The sequence below is a fragment of the Aythya ferina genome (assembly GCF_964211825.1).
Source record: "Aythya ferina genome assembly, chromosome: 9".
Classification (NCBI taxonomy): Eukaryota; Metazoa; Chordata; class Aves; order Anseriformes; family Anatidae; genus Aythya; species Aythya ferina.
The window spans coordinates 8,844,094-8,866,923 of NC_140305.1; the positions used below are offsets into that span (position 1 = coordinate 8,844,094).

The 22,830-nt window shown below is 36.7% G+C and overlaps 1 protein-coding gene and 1 long non-coding RNA gene across 6 annotated transcripts in view; one reads left to right on the plus strand and one right to left on the minus strand.

The window, feature by feature from the left end:
- LOC311441088 overlaps nt 1-16,744 on the plus strand; it is a 129,491-nt gene extending 112,747 nt beyond the window's left edge. Inside the window, exon 3 of the long non-coding RNA XR_014695793.1 lies at nt 16,555-16,744. This is a non-coding gene — a long non-coding RNA (uncharacterized lncRNA). The remainder of the gene's footprint in view (nt 1-16,554) is intronic.
- The window catches only part of CLSTN2 (calsyntenin 2), a 364,533-nt gene continuing 341,749 nt past the window's right edge, over nt 47-22,830 (minus strand). For all 5 annotated transcript variants that reach the window (XM_084528721.1, XM_084528724.1, XM_084528725.1 and 2 more), the window contains 7 exons: nt 21,383-21,531; nt 19,738-19,961; nt 16,788-16,958; nt 16,025-16,170; nt 14,435-14,558; nt 12,647-12,831; nt 47-11,884 (listed from right to left, as the gene is read on the minus strand). In XM_084528721.1, coding sequence (XP_084384847.1) covers nt 11,675-11,884; nt 12,647-12,831; nt 14,435-14,558; nt 16,025-16,170; nt 16,788-16,958; nt 19,738-19,961; nt 21,383-21,531 — 1,209 coding nt within the window. In that variant the 3' untranslated portion in view covers nt 47-11,674. The remainder of the gene's footprint in view (nt 11,885-12,646; nt 12,832-14,434; nt 14,559-16,024; nt 16,171-16,787; nt 16,959-19,737; nt 19,962-21,382; nt 21,532-22,830) is intronic.

Sequence of the window (22,830 nt, forward strand, 5' to 3'; positions counted from 1 at the left end):
GGGAAAATCTCAATAGTTGGTGAAATAAAGATTACAGAACATTATCTTTTATGTGAAATTCTAAAATTATATTTATTGGCCAATTCACAGAAAGTGCCATAGTGACCACAAAAATGAATCTGTTTTTATACACGTACAGATGTACAGGCCAACTTTTAAAATAACAGATCTATTTCCATTATGCATTTTGTAAATCATGTGGAAAACATCAGGATATTAACAATCTCAAATGCATAAAAAACTGCAAAGTGACATGTTTGTTTTTTTAATGAAATACACCACTATGCCATGGGGGGACAGATCGGAGGAGGGTTGCGCACAACTTATTCCCACTATATGTAAAGGTAACTTTCATGTACGTTACTATGTGTCAACATTTACTGTACATCTTCATAAAGAAAAATTTTCTTTTTAAAAAAGCAGATTTTTTTTTCTGTGTTCAAAAATCATTTTAAGTTCATATTCTTATTTTTCATTGCATATAGTCATTTAACTCATCATCCTGCATAAATTGTATATATTCACACTTTCATAAATGTATTTAGCATCTGCAACAAGACATTTCAAGATGTGTTTTATGATTGTTTCACATACACATTAAGGTATTTTATATAATGAGTATCTCTCCTGGACTGAAGAGATTGTTGGTTTGAGACACAGTCACAACCATAGAGCTGGTCATCCTCTACGGTCATAACCATAGAGTATGTGTTCATTTGAATCCCATCTGGCATATTTTTTATTGTCAATAGAAGTGGCCACAATTACACAGAGATCAGACTGTCTGCTAGGAAACGATCCCAAGCTACAAAAGAGACACTATCAAATGCAGTTACTGCTTCTCAACAAGAACTAATGCACCGATACAGAAGCAAATCTGGGAAATGATGAACTACATGTGAAAAGTTCTACATTTTTGCAATTAGATGAAGTAACACTTTTACTGTCAAGCTACAATTAAATGAGAGGCTGAATTGCCCCAGCCAATTAGAGCCCAGAGCTGTTACACTCTGTATGAGATTATTTTTCAGCTCTTCAAATTCTGCAGCTTGAATAACATGTAAGCTATTTCATAGCTATCTGGACAATTCTAACCAGAAACAACCCCTTTTACCAAGCTCCAACAACATTGGGGTGAATTTCTGATTCCTGCTCTGCTGCTCATCACATGATAAGCCACGTTTCATAGTTCCTTGCTCAGGAAGTCTTTTGTCTCCCTCTGTGTTGCAACCTCAACTTGCAAGACTTAATTGTCTCCCCATGTAATCTATTAGACTTAATTTATTGAATTATTCATTCCATGGCTCATTTTTGGAAACGTGGTCTGAGGATTGATGGGCATCTGTAGTGACACAGGTTTTTTAGAGAATGGAAAGACATTTCTGCTAACTTTTCTCATGCCTTGTATTAGCCAACTCCAAGGAAGTCATCTGTTTGATTAGGTGATGGCAATTAACATTCCATATAATATCGTCTGTATAGTGCTAGATGATGAGGCACAGAGATGTGCCGAGGGAAGTCAACCCTGGAAGCGAAGTGTGCCTGCTCGCCTGTTTGCGCTACTTCTTTTAAACAGAGCAAATGAGGAAGATAGTTTAACTTCAGTCAGGTCATAGTGAGATGGTGATGCAAGAATCCCCACAGCCTTTGAGCACGAGGACCTCAGTTGTTTTGGCTTTCAGGTACAGTCAGGTGGAGTAGAAGAAGGAAAAATACTAAATAAAAGAGCCAAGCTGACTGTGTATACATCCTAGGTGGCTGCCTGGGTAATCAGGCTTCTGAGCCAGAGAACAGAGATTTGCTTGGGGCATGCTTGAAAACTAACCATATAGTCATCGTGACAGTCAGAGACCATATGTGCATTGCAAATCTGAAACATAATGTTAGGCACAGCAGTGCTGAGAAAGGTTGGCACGACTCTGTTTCACTGCAGCAGTTAACGTGAGGCTAGAAATCGTTTTAGAAAGTAGGAGCATTCTACCAGTCAGATCCGAGGACAAACAACATACACCGGTCTGTCATAAAGAAACGTATTGGTAATGATTACCATTTAATGCACTGAAAAGGATGGGCACGTGAAAATTTCTGTTTTCATACTAGTAACAACCATTTAAATTTTAACAAATTGCTACTTTGTTAAGTAGGTACTGTTTGTTTGGCTCTAGTGCTTATTGGTTGGCTTCGTTAAATCATACTGACATAAAAGACACTGCCACAGTCATGCTGCATCTGAACTCTTCCACACATTACTGAAAAATGTGTTTAAAATCAGGCCTCGACATAAATTTTAGGAAATAGGATTTTTATTTATTTATTTATTTTGTAATAGATGGAATTCCCTGAAAAGTGAACAGAAGATGAGACTGAAGAAATGAATTGGGGGTGTTGGTGAGGTGATTCATAGCCTCTGTAACAAATGAGCAAAGGCAATGAACTTGATCACTATTTAGAAGTATTGAAAGGATATACATCATAGTTAGAAGAATTATTTTGGGTGGTGCAAAAGGGTGTAACTGGGACTAATGAGATAAAAATTAGAAAAAGGGTTATTTAAATTAATTATCAAGAAAAGCTTTCTATGCTGATTTTTAGTAAACTCTAGAATACTCTCCCATGAGAAGCAGTAGAAGCCCCAGGCTTAGAAATCTATAAGAAGCTGAAACACCCCTCTCCCCACCCCTAACACTAGAAAATATATTCTAGGGAACAATTCTGCACTCTTAGCCTAATATACTACCTGTACTACTTTTTCTTTACATCTAATCTTTATTTCTAAGATTTAGTGAGTCTAGCAGCAACTTGCACACACACTGAAATTTAAATGAAACAATTATCAGTGGGAATGTGAACCCCAGTGTTTACTAACCTGCAAGCAATAACCCAGCCTGGTACATTTATCCCTGCTGTGAGGACTGTTCGAACAGAACTGCCTGTTGACCATAATCAAGCATTTATTTGAGATTCTACCGGTGCAGTATTTACAATGATATAAAAAAAAATATTTTGAGATATCCTCCTCATGTTTTGGATTACTTTGTGGAGAATCTAACAATAAACATGCCAGTGTTTGATTCTGAGAACAGAGATAACAGCTTCAGCTCTCAGAATTGGACAGGGATTACTGTTATCCTTGATTTTTTTTTTTTCCATTTTGTGTCTCTTCAAAATCAAGGTTCCTAACTATATGTACAGTTAAGAAATTGGATTGTGACAATACATTTACCTAAGGACCTTTACAACGTGGAGTACAGTCTTTGTTGGGTGTTCCCAGATCCTCCAAATTATCTATGGAGTATGTTGGTTGCACAAACTCTCTAAAACTTAGCAACACAGTTGTTGTGCAAAAGTTCCATTTCACACTTCAAATTAGAACGTGTGATAACTACTATTATATTTGAGTCACTGCAGACCAAATGCTTTGGCTCAAATCACCATTGGTCAGCCTTAGCCATACAGCATTTCCTACTTAATGCAGGCATGGTGCAGTAATATTTGTCATGGTCTTGCTCCCTTCCCAGCTCTGCTGGAGGTGCTGTAACTAATGAACCAGCTATGGGCAGCAACAACCATTTCAGAATACTACAGGTTCTAGTTCATTACCACAACAACTACCTCCATGCTGGGAATGATGAAGTAGTATTAGGCATTTTTTAAATATATATATATACACATACACACACCCCATCATCTCAGGAACCTGTCAACATCTTGTATTCAGTTCTTCTTGTTGACTGCTGATAACTGTCAGTTCTGGACATGCAGATGGCATGTTTCCATTTTATTACCGTTTGACACTCAAGCTTTTAGTCCCTCTAGTAAATTCCAGGGTTGGTTTGTTTGTTTGTTTTACATCAACTTCAAACCTTAACTCTTTCTGTTCATTATTCATGGATTATTCTTTCTTCCCTCTTTTGTTCACTCTTGTCCAAATATAATTCAGTTTTTAAAAGGAACTGACTGCAATTAATCCAATCCACATTCCAAAGAACATGCTCAGTTAAAAACCATCCACCTCCTCATGTCAGTATGTGCACGTTAACAGACCGTAGGCAAAATCTGCTGCCAGTTTCAATACTGATTTGAAATAGCATATAGTAGCAGACTTGGTCAGGGTTATCTGGTCTAATCTTTTACAGTCATTTATACATTTAAGGGAGAAAGAAATAGAAAGAAAAGAAGATGTAATTTTAACAATTTGTATAGCTTTTTTTCTTTTCTTCATATATACTGAAAAATAAAGCTAGAAAATAGTTTATTTGTTAATAAACCTAAAGGAACCTGAAAGAACTTTATGTCTAGCAAAGAAGTTAAACTCTGAAAATGCAAAACTGTATCCAGAGTTATAGAAAGTAGGGCAGCAGAAAGCCTTTACTCCCACAAATTTTCTGGGTTTCGGTAGTATACGGATGTAGTGTTATAGTACTATTGTAAAACTTTTGTCCTACATTTGGAAGCAATTTTTCTTTGCCTTTGGCAGGCTTTATGCACCTTGCCTAGTGAAAGCTGCTCTCTTTTATCAAACAATGTACTTAGCTCTGAAAAAATTTCTTTTGCTTCTTTGCTCTCAGCAGAGGCATAAATACTGACAGTACGTGGCCCTGTAGCTTCTACAGCTGATGAATGCAGAATTTCCACGAGTTACAGAACTGAAAATAGGAATGAGAGCTTTTTCTGAACTCTCTTTTAAATGCTGGTAATGTTTCAAACTGCTGTGGCTGTTTCCTCCTAAGCAATAACCAAGGAAACAGGTGTCTCAAATTTTTGACTGTAACCATCCCCATTCATTTTGTGCGTCTAGGGTGCTCTGCAATGGAGGTCTGTAAGTAGTGCTGCAACAAAATTATTGGATTGTAATGCCAGCAAGCTCTTTGGCAGTGCTTTTCAACTATGGGGCTCTCAGCGCTTTGCAAAGTATTTCGCTATCATTATTCCTATTTACAAGGAGAGAATGGAAACTGTAACTCTAACTATTGAATCACTGTCAATAACAACTCAGAAGGCAGCAAAATAACCCTTGGGAAACAAGAAACCTGATCTAGAGACATTCATCACCAGGAATGAAGTTAGTTATGAACATATATCACCTCCTGGCTTCATTGTCCTGTGTCAACTTTCAGTTGTGTGGGTGTAAGAATATATATATATATGTATATATAAATCCTATATTAGACATAAGTTTGTGTAGAAAAAGTCCATGTCCATGCACCCCTTTCCCTTTTGCTTAGTTTGAGCATTCCAAATTTCTGTTTTATAAATCTCTTCTTTAGGGGAAAAAATAAAATAAAATAAAAGAAGTCCCTAAAACATACCAGGCTTGTACCCTGTTACATACAAAAGGCAATGAAGTTTTGTTACCTGCTGAGACATCTGTGGAGTAATCTTCCTGATATATTTTGCAGAAATATTTTGTGGTTTTGGGTACATTAACAGACTACTTGGTTTACCCTGCTGTAGCATTAGTGCTCATCCTTCAAATGTGTCTTTATTCTCTAATAAAAAAGAATCTGGCTCCCAGGAGAAACTAATCTAAAAAAATATGCCAAACTGCAACAAAAAAGACCCTAGTGCTAAAGCAAACAGTCTGATCTGATCACAGGATACACTTGAATTCATCTGTTGATTCATCTGAGACTCTCATCATCTCTTTTACCAGGAAGCCGAACACATTCAGTGACCTGAAGTTTTTCAGCTTAAAACACACCCAGCACTGGTTGTTATGTTCTCCTTTCGTCTCTTCTCCTTTTTCTTCTCATTTCTTCTGTTTTCTTATGTTTTTCTAATTCTCAAAGATTGTGCAGGATCACTGTTTGCTTTTGGGTGCTGTAAAAAGTGTAATATCTTATGAAGTATAGCTTAGCCAAAAGGACTGAGGTGTTTTGTTGGCAACACCTGCATCACTTTTGACCCTATGAGGTCTAAAGAATCTGGGCTTTGATGATGTGGCCTGAACAAAGCCTGCCGTCTTGTTTAGGTTAGCATGAGGAGGCAGAAACCCAGTATTATAATATGGTTGTTGATACTGGCTGAACCATGAGGCAAATCATATTTATGTAACAAGCATTACATACAATTAGTATTTTCAGAGGCGTTTTTACTTTTGATCTATTTAACTGTCTCGCTCTTTTTTTTTTTTTTTTTTTTTTTTTTTTTTTTAAATTATTTCTCTGTTTGCCTTAGCTTTGCGTGACTGGTGTCTGCAAACCTCCTGAATCAGATACTAAGGAAAGGTTAGCGGTGACAGAGATCATGCAGGGGTGCACAGTCCCAAGGCTTACCATCAAAAGCGAGTGACACATCAAGCTGAGGCTGCTTTACTACACATTCAGCCCTTCCCCCACCCTCCCGTAGCCAGTATTTCCACTTTTTTGTTAGTAATTTTACCAGGGTAGAAACAGAGCTCATTGGTTATTTGTCTCTGATTTTCAACTTTCCAGAAGTTGACTAGTATGAGACTGGAATCCTCAAAAATACCAAACTGGCATATTGTAAGGGCACAGACTCTATGTACTTTGATTCCAGCATTTTCAGCTATTCTTCATCTCTAGATGTGCTGCTTGAATCTATACAGCTTCACAGAAAACCCTGGAGAAAACAAGATGTGTATTTCCAATCTAGGTATTATATTTCTATACAAATAGGTTAAATATTTTAAGTCACATATATATGCATGCAATATAGTATCAGTTTGTGTGTGTTTTTCAAACTTCTACTTGTATCACTATGGTTTCTTGCTCTGAAAAACTGTCAGTATTTGTCAAAAAAATTACTTCATGATTTTTTTTTCAACACTGGGATTTTATCAAGAAACAAAAGACAAATAGCTAACTATATTGAAAATACCTTTGTATAAATTATGATACCTTCATTTTTTGTCAAATGAGGTGTTCTGTTACTGTTGCTGTTGAATCTGTGGGGACTTTTTTAGGAGTAGTGCAGAAATAGTATACATCCAGGAAACAACTACAAAGGTGAAACAAATTTACTGATAAATAAATAAAATTAAGGTGTTAATCATGCTAGGGTGTTAATCATGATAGTATCTGGCTCCTTTGCTACCAGCTATATTCCTGGAAATATTTCATATGGACGTTGTATTATGCTAAGAGGTGTTTATTGTCGTTTTCACTACGCATACAAAACCTGGTAGTGCTATACTGGTATGGGTATACTTAATCTAGTCAGCATTGGGAATTAAGGAAAGAAGAGATGTTTTCAAGCCCTGGAGATGTCCTCACAGTTTAATTTCTTCTCCCTAAATAAGTGAATACTAAATAAATACTCACATGCTCCTACAAACCTCCTTAATTTTGGTATAGTGTATATTCCAGAATACCAGCAGCAGCTTGTTGGGGCCACCTCATTGGACTTTTACCTGCTGTCACCTCCGTAAAGCATGACAGTTTCCTCATCAGCTAAGCGTGGATGGCAGTGGAGATGATGGGGGTGGTGCACATGCTGGCACCAAAACTTCCATTAGAGGCAGCATTATCTCACAGCCTGATGGGATCCCCACCAGGTAAAAGCATTAGAGTTGCCTCTTGGGTTAGGGAAAGAGACACAATCAGTACGCACAGGATTCAGAAAGTTTGCTGAAGTAAAGTTAGGGCTGCTACTTGAATTATCTTCTGGCCAGTCCTTATCCTGGGGCTGCTAATGTCATATGGCATCATGTTCACCTTTGCAGAAGGGGCAGCTTGTGTGATGGGAACAGTGGATTCCATTCCTACCACATAACCTTTATCACCCTCTGACCCTTTCTGAGTCTTATTTTCCTCCTGAATGAAGCACAGATGGTGCACGTTCAGAGCAAGCCCAGCACAACACACCAGGAAGGGAACCAGATTGCACCTGTACAGTAGCCCTTGGAAGGGGAGGTTCTCAGCAGTTTGAAAGCAGCTGAGCCACCAATGCAGGACACTACCGCTTTTTTGAATGACCAAATATTTCAGCACAAACAATGTTTTATTTTAATTAGCATTAAAGATGTCACAAACCCTATGTCTATTTCTAATTTGAACTGGTGTCAGCCAATGCAGTACAGATTGAGACTGATCTCAACAACTGTGCATCTTTAGGTCTGCTTCTGTTTGCAGAGATAGAATACCCATGGAGGGGAAGGAAGTGAAGAAGAAATATGAGCTAGTCATCACAAAAAAGCAATTTAGACTGTTACATTAATGCAGATAACAGTGTATCACCATCTTAACGTTTGTAGGTTTGTTTTTTGTTTGTTTTTCTTTTTTCTCCCAGCCTTGAGTTAATTTTGTATAATTTTGTAATTTTAATCCTGTAATTTAAAAGCATTCCTTCATCTGATGTCATTTTAAATCTCTGGAGTCACAGATGCCATTTATTACAGGTACCTTTTCAGGGATGCTTTTTGGATGCACTTGTTTATTGCTACTGTAAAAAAAAGAGCCACCTTTCTGTGTGTGTGTGTTGATAGTACAACCTTGCAACTGGGGTAAGGATGAACATTACAACTTGACGCATCAGACACTGCAGTTGCCCTTTCAGAGTTTGCAGCGTAAACACTTTTTTTTCTTTTAATGAAAGTAGAGTATTTTTGTCTTTTAAGGGAGATCTGTGCATGTCCATGCATGCCTATATAGATGTATGCGTTCTTGCTTGGTTTCTAAGCACCTAGTTTATGTCCAAAAAATTAATGGAGAGGAGACAATATTGTTAAAATTAGTTCCAAGTTCCATATTTATATGTTATTCTACTAGTAGGCGTTTGCTAATAAAGCTATTCTTGTCAAATTCTACACAAATATGCTAAGGTCCATTTCGTGAAGAAATAGCTTATTCTCACCAACATTTTGGGAAAAGGATTTTTCTGTTCACCTGAATGAAAAATGCTGTATAAGCCACCCCAACTAGCAATCTAAGATATGTACAGTGATACGTTCTGAATATTTTGTTGCAAACCAAATTCTAGTGATAACACACATTCCTGTATTACCATGCTTAGGTCTAAAAAGGTAGGTTTATTTACAGTAGAGAAAATACTTCATGTTTGCGTCTTTTGTAATGTACCAGCATGACCTGAAAAGATTTGCTTTCAGTAATAAAAAGACAAAAAAAAAAAAACAACAACACACTAGATGAACAAATACACCTATATAGAAACAAATTTATAAAAGAATTAAAGGCAGATGTCAGATTCTAAATTGCTGTTTTTAAGTTGCCCTAATGTTTGCTGTGATAACAACAATAATAATAACTAGGAACAACAGAGACTTTAAAAATAATTTAAGTCCAGTTTTAAAACTGAAATTGACATTTACATATCTACTTTTAATTTTAGATCTCTTTTTTTTTTTTTTTCCTGAACAGAAAGATTTGCTAACAAATGTGCTGATAGCAAGCATCATGAAGGGCCTGCTTCTTGTCATTAACAAAAAAATTAACACCAGGAAATGATGTAGGGTACTAGGATGCTAGGAAATGATCTAACATAAATCTTTCTGTTCTGGTTAGATGGTACATAAACAGAAATTTTAGTTCATTTTATATGATCTTTATTCCTGCAGATAAATTTTTATGTATCTGGGCTCAATTCTGCAAATATTCTTTTAATTCATGTAAGAGACCAGTACAAAAATCAAATAGGACTACACATATAAGAAAACTTGTGTATTGCCAGTCTTAACAACAACAATAAAGAGCATAAGGATCTCAAATTTTAAAATATATTTAGGGTTTTTTCATTTACTTTCCAGTTATTAAACAACAGTGACCAGTTGAGGTCCATCTTTCCTTACAGCTATCAGATGCTGAAGCTGTAATTAAAAAACAAACAAACAAAACCAAACCAAAACAAAACACTGATGATAAATTAAAAACAAAAAAAAAAACAAAAACAAAAACAAAAACAAAAACAATACATTTTCTATATTCTAAGACCAGTTTCTAATAAACAGAAACTATTGAGGGAGGTAGATACCCTCAAAATCGCTTAGGTTATTCTTTGTGGGATCAGCTACCATTCATGAGTGCTCAAGAACATCCTATTGTGACACGACTGATTGCTTGTTTCTTTGGGAGAGAAGAAAAGAGTAAGTAACTCATTTGAAGTAGCAAATTACAAATGCTAAAGTCAGCGATGAAGTAATAAAGAAAAGGAACTACTTGGGAAAGGAGCAGAAAAGCCACTAGGCAGCATTCACTTCCATGCCATTTGTTGTTTTTTTTTTTTTTTTTTTATATGCATTAGAACAGTTATCCTAGCTAGTGCTGCATCATTTGGTATGCAGAGCATTTGAAGATACAAAGACTATTAAGGAAAGGGGACAGAAAACACACCACACAGACTTACCAACACATTTTACGTAGCCTTTTTTTTTTCCTTTAAACAGTGTATAAGAAAAATATGCTGTGTTACCATAACAAACTAAAATACTCTCTCAACCTCTTAGGATTTTTTTTTTTCTCTTCTCTTCTTTTGGTTCCAGGTAGGTTTTATTTGTTCTTGTTCTACTCTATAAAACCTTTTGTCAACAAAAATGGCTTCAGGAAGAAGAAATGCAGGCGAGTTATGAGCACAAGAGGGCTGACAGATGTATGTTTCTCTTGTGCCACTCATGGGTGGTAAGTGTACAGAAGAAACAGGGCATAATGTTTTACAGAATTAAGCCATACAGGAATTCCAGCTGGCATTCAATAAAGCAAAAGGGAACTTTTTCTTCATGTAAAAATCATTGTTTAAATCCCAACTGTACATACCTGTGGAATAATGGGGTCACTTATTTTCCTCTACTTCAGTAAGATACTGCAGCAAGCTAATGATTTTACAAGACAGACAATTAAAGTATTGATTTGCTGCAAATTGTTCAATCCATAACTAATGAGCAACTCTACAGGTTTTCAGTATATCAATTCCATTAGAATTTACAGTTTCTGTAAGATCATATTAATTTGTGGATATACAATGGTTTATTTTATTTTTTGTAACCTTCAGCACCCCCTTGTTGCTGGTTTGTTGCTTTTTTTTTTTTTTTTTTTTAAACTTTCTTAAGCCTCTATGGGCAAATTGGATAAAGTCCCTGTCTTCAGGGTTCTGACAGCATTCCTGAAAAATACACTGTCCATTTTTACATAGGTGCACATGCATCCCAGGTCAAGTCCTAAATATTCCCTTGTAGAAGACAGTTAATATCCAAGACGGCAGGAAGAGACGACAAATGGAATACAGTCTCTGTCACCTGTAGCACTAAAACTGTCCTAATTTGAAATAGAATTATATTTTTACACCTGTAAAAGTGTGAAGCCAAATGGCTGCTGTGTTATTTGGACCCATATAGATAAATCTTCATAACAAGCTGAAATCTCTCCTGTATGAAAAAAATAGCAAAGGCAAAAACCGCTATGGATTGAGTGACAGGACTTTCGTCAGAGGCCTGTGGTACAGAAACAAGAAATTGAAGCCTATACTTGCTAACAGATCACGTTCTACATTACTCTATTACTGGTGATGCCAGTATTTTTGCACCATGCATTCTCCAAGCTTTGTAGGAAAAGGGTCAGTTCTATCACCAATTACTACAACATCATTTTAGGCAAAACAACAGTTGTAGGCAAGCAGAAGTTCAAATCCTGTCAATGAATTCATAGACTGTGAAAAGCATTGTATTGGTGGTTACAAAAGGAGCAATGTGGCCAGAGTATGTACGTTAGTATGGCAGTGTTGAATCATCCCACTCCAACTGCTCTTGCCTGGTGGCATTCTGTTTGTCTCCCTTTTGAACAATCACTTCTTCCTCTTCCTCCTCCTCCTCCTCTTCACTTTCATCGGATTCAGCACTGGTCGTGTCTTCCTCTTCATCTTCTATGTCTTCTTCCTCCTCACTCTCCTCTTCTGCCTGGTGAGGCTTTTCATATTTCTATAACATATTCAAAGAAATGGAAGAGACAGTAGAAGAAAAGAGCTATTCTTGCTAGCCAGTGGCTACAAGAATGTGAACCCTTACTCCATATCATTTAGAAATGTTTGCATGCTGGGAAAATCTGTTTTCCACCATTTGTGGGTATTAGACATCAAATGAATACCATTCAGTAGCAAATACTCAAAACCTATTGTAACAGGAATGGAATATTAATAAGTGATACCTTTGGCAGTCAAGTGATAATAATCACTTAATAATAATAATAATCACTTAACAATCACTTATAATAATAATAATACTATAATAATAATCACTTACAATAATAATAATCACTTAATAATCAAAAGGGATACCTTTGGCAGTCAAGCTGCCAAAATTTAACCCGTCAGTGTCAGTTTCTTTGACTTGATGATCATTTCTCCTTCTTTAAGTGTATTAGTGTTTACAGTTAAAAAGGTTAAAAACAATTTAACTCCATCATCTTGGGTGCCTGGTGTGCAAAGGTGGATGGCGAAGTGGTGGTGTACCCAGGAATTCTGCACAATCCTATTTAGCAATTACTTATGAAAACAAATATTACCATGGTGTGCAGAGTTCAAAACTAAGCTGGGATCCTCAGTGTGTGTACACACAACTATTCTGCCAAGCCTAAATAAATGTCCTCTGAAGTAGGCTTTAAACTTACTGCTAAGCAAGCTACCGGTCCAGACAGTATCTCCTGGTATTATCATAATATAATAATATGCTTCAGTGATGTACCTCCATGGGGTTGACAGTAATAGTCAGAGCAGAATCATCCCAATCCATTTCATTTTCTTTACTTCCTTCATTGTCTGTAGAGCTGTGCTGATGAGCTGTCCGAATTCTATAGATCCCCAAGGCTATGATGACAATAAGTATGCTCACACAGATCACAATAACAACAGTAGCCACACTTGGAATAACTGGAACAAAAAGTGGAAAAGCAATAGGCTTATATCTATGGACCAAATTGCCTGCAAAACACTAAACACATTGTCTATTTTTTTTTCCTTCTCAGCACCTGTTCCTTTGGCTTGAGACTCTGTCCATCTTTCTGACATCTGCTTAGGACTACAGAAAGTAGTGACATATGCCCACCTCCTAGGGGATAGCATACATGAACAGCATTTGCAGACACCTACTAATGAGTATTACAAACCTTTACTAAAAAGTGATCATGCCTAATGTTTACTTTTTGAGCCACTTCATTATAGATGACAAGCAGTCAATCAGTTCAGTATCAGTTAGTTTCAGAACAAGTGTCTTTGCAGTTGGGGTCAATTAACTCTACGTTGTCTCCTTCTGATTATAGGTAACTGAAGCATTAACATCACTTGTGAGAAAAAGTGTATCTCCAAGTTTTTATTTTAGAAGGTTTCAATCACTTCAAGACACTTCAATCCCCCCAAACTAAAATAAAGCATTGCCACTCTGTTTCCATGCATTACAGCCTTGCTGGGAGACTCTTGAGGATTCAAGATATTTTTCCTCACTGTTCTGTTGCATTCTGAGAAGCCTGTGTCTTCAGCTAGACACAGGAAGGCATCTCTCTGAACTATTCTTATGTTATCAGCTTCATAACTGTATGTGTTAGTGGAGAAGTGCTGCCACTTTTATGTACCTTTGCTACCTAGGCACTGAAGTTCCAGGAGCTACAGTAATTCTGTACCCCATTTTGGTGCCTTGCCTGTAGGAATGCTGAAATCAAAACAAGTAAAAAAAGAACTAGTTTGCAAAATTCATTTTGCAATAGCAGAATATCCATACAAGTTTACAGAAAAAATCAGTAATTTTCTAACCATAACTATCTGTAAGTACTTATGATTACCTGCCCTTTACATCAGCTTTACTTCCTTACACATGTATCATTAAGCTAAAAGTATGTCAGAATCCAGCATTGAAACAGATAGCTTTGGCCTGGGTTTAACTTCACTGAAAAGGTAGGGCAGATATTTTAACTTAGACAGCCCAAAAATTCAGTTCAAATTCTATATTTAGTGTATACTAATGCTCCCTGTGCATGCCTAGGAGCAATTCTGCATAGAGCTCCAGACCAAGGCCTGGACAGCAGCTAGCAGAAGCACTGCACCAGTTATTGCTTATATATATGTATATTTAGTTATATTTATACTTATATTTATATATAAATTACTTCTATTTGCCTAGGAACAGATGGACAAAAATTAATATGCCATAGAAATACAGATGTATAAGGACAATATAAGCATAAATGTTACCTGTCATACCATTCAATACTAGAAACAAGACACTTTGTTAACTAGGTGGGTCAGACTACATAACCTTCAACGTAGACTTAAAAATGGAAAACAGTTTTTAATTCCAAAGCACCTCCTTAGGAGGAGAGACTTCAATGTTGCCATCTGTCATAGCTGTGCAATAATCAGGGTGAGGTTTCACAAAGTGTAACTATGGACTTCAGAGCTTAATTTGTTGACTAGTTTGAATCACAAGGGAAATACTGATGTACCAGCATCATTATGAGCAGACTGAAAAGGCATCACATACCTGAGTTGTGAACAGTACTTATGCTTCCCTCTGGATGGTGGACAGACTGGAGAAACTGCGGCTGTACTATCATATGGTTTACATGATCCATAAAGTTGGAGTTTGAGCTGTGTAGAATATTAACCTGGCACAAGTGAAGAATAAGTGATCAGATACTAAAAGGAAGAGCTCTGTATTCCAAGACAGCTGGCTCCATAATACATTATATTGTACTAAGAGATTCATCAGCAGATAGGAACATTATTATATATCCCTTAAAGGTCAAATTTATTCTTTTAAACCAGAGAAAAATACTCAGGTTAGCATATTTCTGATTTCTAGCATTAGTGGTCCTTCAGTTGGAGACTTTGAAGTGGCACGGAAAAGGAATCTCTTTTTTGATTTTCCTGTATGGATAAGTAGTTGGTTTTTTTTGTTTGTTTGTTTGTTTTTGTCTGTGTTGATCACCTTTTAGATGTTCCCTGAAAGTTAGTGGGAGATTTGTCACTAAGGATACTGACAGACAATATATCAAACCTGTTGAGATTAAAACCAAAGACAGAACTAAAAGAGGTTTCAGCTATTCCTGCGTCCCTACTTTCAGAGAGTAACTTTCTTTGAAGGTACCGTCCATTCTCCTCTGTCCTACTCATTGTTACATTATAAGCACAAACCCTGAAGTCATCGTCAGGGCTGCAGAATGCTAAAGTAAGAAGAGATTTCAATAGGACTTAAGTATGCACAGACCTTCAAAACCAATTGTTAAATTTTAGGTTGCTTGGTACCTGGGTTACAGGCTAGGTAACAGATTTATTCAGGCTAGGTACATGATTCCTGCTAAGATGCATCAGCAGCAACTCTCTGTCACTGGAGCCATTGTGACGCACTGGACTTAGTATCAGCAAAAAATAAGCTCAAAAGTGCTAGTCAAATTTTCCTTTGGCAACTGACCATGTCTAGGTAGTACGAACGACGAAGTCTATCCTAAGCATTCATTACCTGTATATTGACTTTCCTTCTCAAAGGAACCTGAAATCATGTAAGTTACCAGGAATAATCTCCATCTAATGAAGAACAAATTATAAAGCTAATTATAAAGAGGTAGTGCTTGGCAAAAATGAAAAGGGTGAATACTTCAGGAAAGACAAGTGTAATGGGTTAAGTTAAAAAATAACTAATGTAAGAAAAATTATGAGGCTGTGATGATTTACTTCTAAGCAGGTGTACATATCTTCAAAACAAACACCCCCACCCCAAACAAAAAAACACCTGTAGGAGATTTCATGTGACAGTTAGGTTATGGAGAACCAATGATGATGACCTTATCCTCCACTCCAATTGAGAACAAGTAATTCTCTCTTAGTGGATTTCAAGAGACGCATCATCTTCTTCTCAAATATGCAGCTAACTAGACAAACCCACACTGAGGAGTGCTGACAAATGTCAACATCCTCTTTGTACAGAACTTAAAATGTTTCCTCTATATGATTATTGATAACAGAACATGTCACTCATTCTACAGATTTTAGAGAAACATCAGTGTCATTGACGATGAGGCTAGTGCTCAGCCGCAGAGATAGAAAAGAAAGGCTTAACTCAGTTATTGCTTACCTCCAAGTTGAATTCATTGCTGGTATAACGCCCATTTAGCTCAGAGCACTTTACTCTGAACTTTCTGTCAAAGGTGGCAGAAGTGTACCAGTTACGATATCGAATCTGCCGAAGAACCAGCTCATAGTTGTGCATGGAGTCCACACCTGAAATGGTGGCAGTGAAGAAATATTCACAAAATGCTGTGCAACAAATGCTCTGTGCAGTACAGGAGAAATCAAAAAGCCACAAAAAATACAAAATGGTCTGAAAATGGCAGTGAATCAAATATTCCCTAACAGCGAAACTGCCTTTGGAAAAGAATGTAGGTCCATAATGGAGAAGAACAAATGTATCCATAAAGAATTAGAATAAATTACTAAATACCTGAAATAAATAAATAAATAAAAGGCCAGTGAGTTACCAGCACTGAGTGGAGGAGCACTGAGGAATTCCCTTATCCATACATTCCACTGTTATGGTACGCCAGAACCCTCATACTTTTTTTTTTTCTTTTCTTTTTTTGTTTTTTCTTCTGTTTTTCTTTTTAGGGGAGTAACAGGAGGAGTGAAGAGATTAGGCAAAGCTGTGCTGTATTCATGGAGGACAATGGATAAACACACCAGACCCAGAGAGCAAGAAGTAACTATGCTTTTTGAGACACAATCTTTCCTGGAGTATTTTAAAGGTAGCACACCTCAGCTTTCTTTCAGATTAGTCCTTTCATTCCAAAGATTTACCTGTGGTGGGAAGAAATAAGGGAAGGCAAAGTCCATGAACATACCATAGATCGAATATCCTGCTGTGGAATTTGTAGCATCTAGATGTTTTCCTTGAAGCGCCACATGATCTAGTTCTAAACACTCTTGTTCAGGATCTAGTTCTGCACCACTGACCAAAATATCACAGAAATCCAAGTTGTGGAGCACTTCCTCTAATTCCACTGGCTTCTTGGCTGTGAACACATAGCATATACCAAGAAAAAAAAAAAAAAGAAAAAAAAAAGGAAACGAAGAAACTAAGAGAAATGCTCACAGAATCCCAGAACAGCTCATTCATTTTATGTGCTTTGCATTGGGGCTTTCAGTTTTTGCAAAGATGGCTGAATTTTCTTTACTCAAATTAAAAACAGTGTACTTGAAGCAAATCAAAAGAGAAGTGTTGTGACTGTTGAAATGCTGTCATGATGAAGGCCTACAAATAAATACTGAGATAAAAGATAAATTGCTCTTATAATAAAAGGCATTCAAGAACCGTACTGTAAGCAGAAAACTGGTATTTGACCCTGGAAATAAATTCATGTTAACAATTCTGATTTTTCGGTACAGTATTGATCCCAGATTGGTACTATACATTCCTTCTTTTTTTTTTTTTTTTTTTTCAAGGAAAGTTGGACTGGAAAAATATGTCACAAATACATCAATGTTTTGACGACTTGCTCAGTTATTCTATGACCCATAAAAAATTTGCACTGTAGCAAGAACACTATGCCATCAATCCAAGAACATGGTATTATCATAAATTGCAAGAGCCTGTGTGGTGTGACTTAGTGAACTTGAGTTCTGCACTGACTACTTCAGTAAGTATGACTTTAAAAAAAAAAAAAAAAAGTCTGCCCAAAAGAAAAGTACAATATCAATTTATTATTTTTATTCTGTGGTAAATGTAGCCCAAAGGGTCTGACAAGACTGTTTAACCAAGCTCTCTGAGGATACCATAGGCACAGAGACTGCAGTCTTGGAAATTAACACCCATTTTTTGACTTTCATTTTGGGGGAGGGTATGGGGAAGCAACGCATAGCCAGAGAAGTCTTAGGACCTGGATTCCCAACTCCTGATACAATGAATTTGGATATCTGAAATCTAGGTACAGCTGGAAACAGCTTTAACTTATGCCAAAAATGCAGAGCCATCTCAAATTTGCAGGATAGGCAAATCTGAATATTGCTAAGCCTGATGAGTTGGACTATTTCTTGAGACGTTACGACAGGCAAGAGCTGGGTTGCAGAGCAGCTTTGCTGCTCCTGCCACCACTGGGCAAACAGGAAAGGGAGGGATGGCACTTCTGGCTGCTGGCAGGTCATACTGATTTCTCTGCTGAGGCAGGACAAGCAGCAACACTTTGGCATTGCAGGGGTCCCCTGCAGGTAAAGAAGGCCTCAGAGCCATAGTCATGCTGCTGCCTGTGGCAACTGCCTGCTCTGCTTTTGATGAGCAACAAACCTAACTTGTCCTGCAACTGGGGAATACATGGTGACTAAATCAGCCTCCTCAGCCTTGCCATGTCATGTGCATCTCTCCTACGGTTATAATGATCAAGTTATGTAACTTCCCAGTAAGTGGAAAAATAGGCACAGCTAGATACAGGTGAAGATTTATGGCTGTCTTTGTTTTGTACTTTGGTCTGTCAGATAATATCGGGGCTGAGAAAAATAGGTCAAGCTGTATAATGCAGGAATGGAGAAGCAGAATTCAATAATCTTTTGCAAAACACAATTACTCCCCTAACCAATTATTATCTGTCCATTTTAACTACTCGTAGTGGATATAAACAAGAGGTGGCACATTAGGAGGTACCTGACTTCTAGGCAATTAAACAGTAGTTTAAGAAATGCTGCTATGTTCCATCTGAATGTGAGACTCAGGCTTTTTAGATTGCAAGGTAATTGCAACAGTAATTATAGCAAAAAATTTATTAGGAAAAATTGTGATATACAAGATTTAAAAACTATACTGAAGGGCAGTAGCTCCTAATGCACTGAGCAGTTTTGGAGCTGTCATAATATTTAAGGACATAGAGCATCATAAATGCAGTGCCTCTAAAGTGAAGGACAATGATCGCTCTTTTCTACAAAAGAACTAATTTTATATACCTTAATTGTATGCAGTTGATATTGTGATATAATGCACTTTCCAGCCTTCAGAGGACAGATGTATTTTAAGGCAAGCGATAAGCAGCATTATTACAGAGAATACCTTCAGGGAATCCATGCCCCTTCACTTGCACATCATTAATGATTTTATCTTTTCAAGAGATGTATATCTAGTAGCTCCTTATATTAGTCCAAGAAATACTGTTTAGAATGATGCCTCAGATTACTAAGCTTTTCATTTACTTTGCACAGAAACATCCAAAAGAACAATTCCTTTAGACAGATAAACCTTATTTATATATTTGAGTATTCACCTAGTGTCAAATAATACTACACACAATCTTCAACTATTAGAATAAACTGTCATCACAACATCTTTGCAAATAATTACATTTCCATTATATAGGTGGGAAACTGAGGCACAAGATGACTACATTACTTAAGTATCACCCAAAAGTCAGCAGAAGGTCTGGAAATGTAAGAACAGACTAAAACAACAACCATAGTCAATTGCTGCTTTGCTCTGTATTAGTACGATTAATAAAATTCTATCACAAAATCTAATAAAAACACATTATTAAGCAGAGTATGTACAGAAGAGCAGAAACAAAGTAGTCCAAAGTACGTGACACTAAATGGGAAAGCTGACCTTTTTGAAGCACACCTTGATCTATCAAGCAAATAGGGATTTATTCACTTTTAAATCTAAGTGAATGTCTTCAGTACAGTGTTAATGTTGCCTAACATGGAATAACTTAATTTGTCTGAAAAGACTTTGTGGTACTTTTTTGCACTACTTTTTCAAAAAAGGAGGGGTTATGTTACACAGTAAATAATAACATTTAAAATGAATCCACAAACCTCCATCATTTTCTTTTAAGTCCACTGGATGCTCCATTTTAGTGACTGTGCTGACAATCCTTATGTCAGGTAACAGAGTAACACCTCTTTCACTTTCAAATTGTGCAGCTGGTCTAGCAAAGTGGTCCATCCCACTTATTGTAATCTTGGGCTCATTGGCCTGAAACACCATTACATACGCATCGATATCTGGGATACTAATGCAGATATCTTCACCAAAACATCTGAAAAATACATTATTCATTAACTGCATGTAACACTTTACATATCAAAGGTGTGTGACACTTCCACTGTCCAAAGCCCACTTGATGCATCTGATTCTTTTTTATTTTCTCACTTCAGTTTGTTCCATATTTTGACAATGCCACACATAAGGACATGCATCTGTATGACCACACACACAGGCTAGCAGTGACAGTAACAGCTCTATTCCTCTCATCCCCTCCTACATTCACAACTACTGAATTTATGTAGGGATAGCATAACAATTAGCATCGTGTCAAACTTGATCTTTAGTAAGGTCACTATGAGAATAGTATTTTGATATTTAACTGACATTTTACAATACTTTGTGCATGGATAAAATAATAATAGTTAGAGGATGACAACTAAGTGTAGTAAACCTAATATTCAATTCTTACAGTCATATCTAATGAACGTGATGGGGTTATCTTGTCACAAGTGAGTAAAAGGGCCTAACTATCCATTTAAATCGGATCCATCATGAATTATTTCTGGCATTCGCTAGTATTTAGAGGGGCCTACATTAACATTTCTATTTGAATCAGCACTGTGCTTTTGAAGTCGACCTCCTGACACTCTACCTTACAGCAAGCATCTTGGCACATACCATGGAACAGCCTTGGAGTGTGCAAACTGATCTCCTTCCAGTGAGACTAAATTGGAAGATGCTCTCCAAGTGTGGTCAACCCACAGCACTAAACTAAACCTAGTACTGTACACAGGGTGGATGAGGGATCCTAGCACTAACCTTTTTACTCTCAAAATCTGCTCTCACTGCTCTGCACAACTTGCTGTAACAGAGAGGTACCCCTTAGGATGCTCAGGAGTGGCAGATGGTTCTTTCTTTATACAGAACTGTAAACATTATAGTGTAGAATCTTTCAATATTATTGCACAACAATGGAAGGAAACAGATTTCTATTTAACACCAGTACCTTGGTAATGACAGCCATATAAGAATATAAACAAAGACGATTTCAAGCATACTTCAGAATGTAACTGTTCTTGCAGCCATATAGTCTGTTAGAAGTAATAAGCCTCATTTAAAAAGCCATGGCTGTAAGTGTATCAGAAGACACTATAACTTTTTAAATGAACATTAAAATAAGAATGCAATAAATGCATATGCTGTCCAGTCAAGTCCAGACTGTGTGTTCCAGACTATAAACAGAATGCAAGTAAACTGCAGTCACAAGAGAAGTTTCTTGAAAGGAGAATAGCAATGCGAAACTACAAAACAAATAAACCTAAAAATAATGAAATTCATACTTTTTGTTCAATAACATAAAAGAATGATTTGGCAGTATAATTTAATCAAAATTATTCTTTTTACTTCCCCAAAGAAAAAAAAAATAATTAAAATTATTCCTAATCTAATCAATTTAGCTGAAGTACAACTTACTGGACTGTAGATGAGACTTTGAGACGTCGTACGCCTGCAGTAGGAAACTGTCTAGAGTTGATGTATGAGACCTTTCGGAGAGCTTGATTTATATTCTCAATGTCATCTCCTTCCATGACGAGGACTGACTGGGAAGGGTTGAAGTGATACTGGGGGAAATGCATACAATTAGTATTTAAGGTACCAGGTACAGAGTACAAAATAAGACATTTTAAAGTAATGTTGCACAGACATAAGTTTAAAATCTAATGATTTAAGAAAAAAAAATCTTAGTGGCTATTGTTGGCTGAATCCATATGTTGTTCCTTCCAAAATGTCTCATGTCAGTCATCTATTTCATATCTTAATAATTACTGTTATAATTACTTTTATAGTAAATTAATCCAGATATTGTAATTTTTCCCAGTCTTATCAACTTTGGTGATACTATTTCTGCAAATGTAAAGTTCAAAACTTTTACTGCCATCATTATTATTACTGGTTATTTTTTTGTTCACATTCCTCATATAAAAATATTCACTTCAACAAGAGTAGTATGCAGAAACATGTTTTTCCTGCTTTCTGTTTGTTTTTACTCTGGACTATCTTTCTGAGATATATTTCCACACAAATGAACAAAACAATTATCACATTATCCTCTTTGGTCTTCATTAATGTCAGACAGAATAAAGGGGATTCTCCTGTCTTTTTCTCATGATCAATGAGTGTCATGATATAAGATGTAACTGCTGCTTGCACAAAGCCAGCTGCTCCTCTAAGCCAACAACCCTTGCAAAGACGGTGGCTGTTCTTGTAGCCCTGACTGTCCCCTGTCCATTGCACTGAACATAAAACAGTCTTGCTGATGAAGAAAGTTTGCTACTATATCTGCATAGCAAATGTTTGATTTTATCTTCACCATAATTCATCTTGATTTCTTTTTATTTTTTTGTCTTTTAATTGGTTCAGCAAAGTATCTGCATTGCAGAGAAAAGCAGATTAGCCCCCTTGATTTTGTACCATACTACTGATAGCACAGAACATAAAGAAATGCACAGAACACAAATAAATCCACCCTTCTCTCACACTGAAAAGCTGGATATTGATTATATGAGCATATTCTCTAATATACAGACAATGTCTCTCTATGTTTCCTTAAAATGAGAGGTTAAAAAGCAAAAGAGCAAATAAATAAACTGTGAAGAACAAAATGAAACATGGGGTTCTCTGCTGAGAACACTGGGGACTGGATTGAAAGCTTGTGCAGAAAGGTCTGATGCACTGAAGGGTATTTTTTAACAAAGAGGACTAACATGAGTCACAGCCTGCATACACTTCTCTTTTCCATCTGTAAGCTAGCAATAGTACAAAATAAAATTAGCAGAAGGGGACTCTAGCTAGCTAGTTAACTTAATAGCTCAGCTGCCAGAACAGCTGGAATGCTGCCAAAGGGACTGGAGAAAACCCTA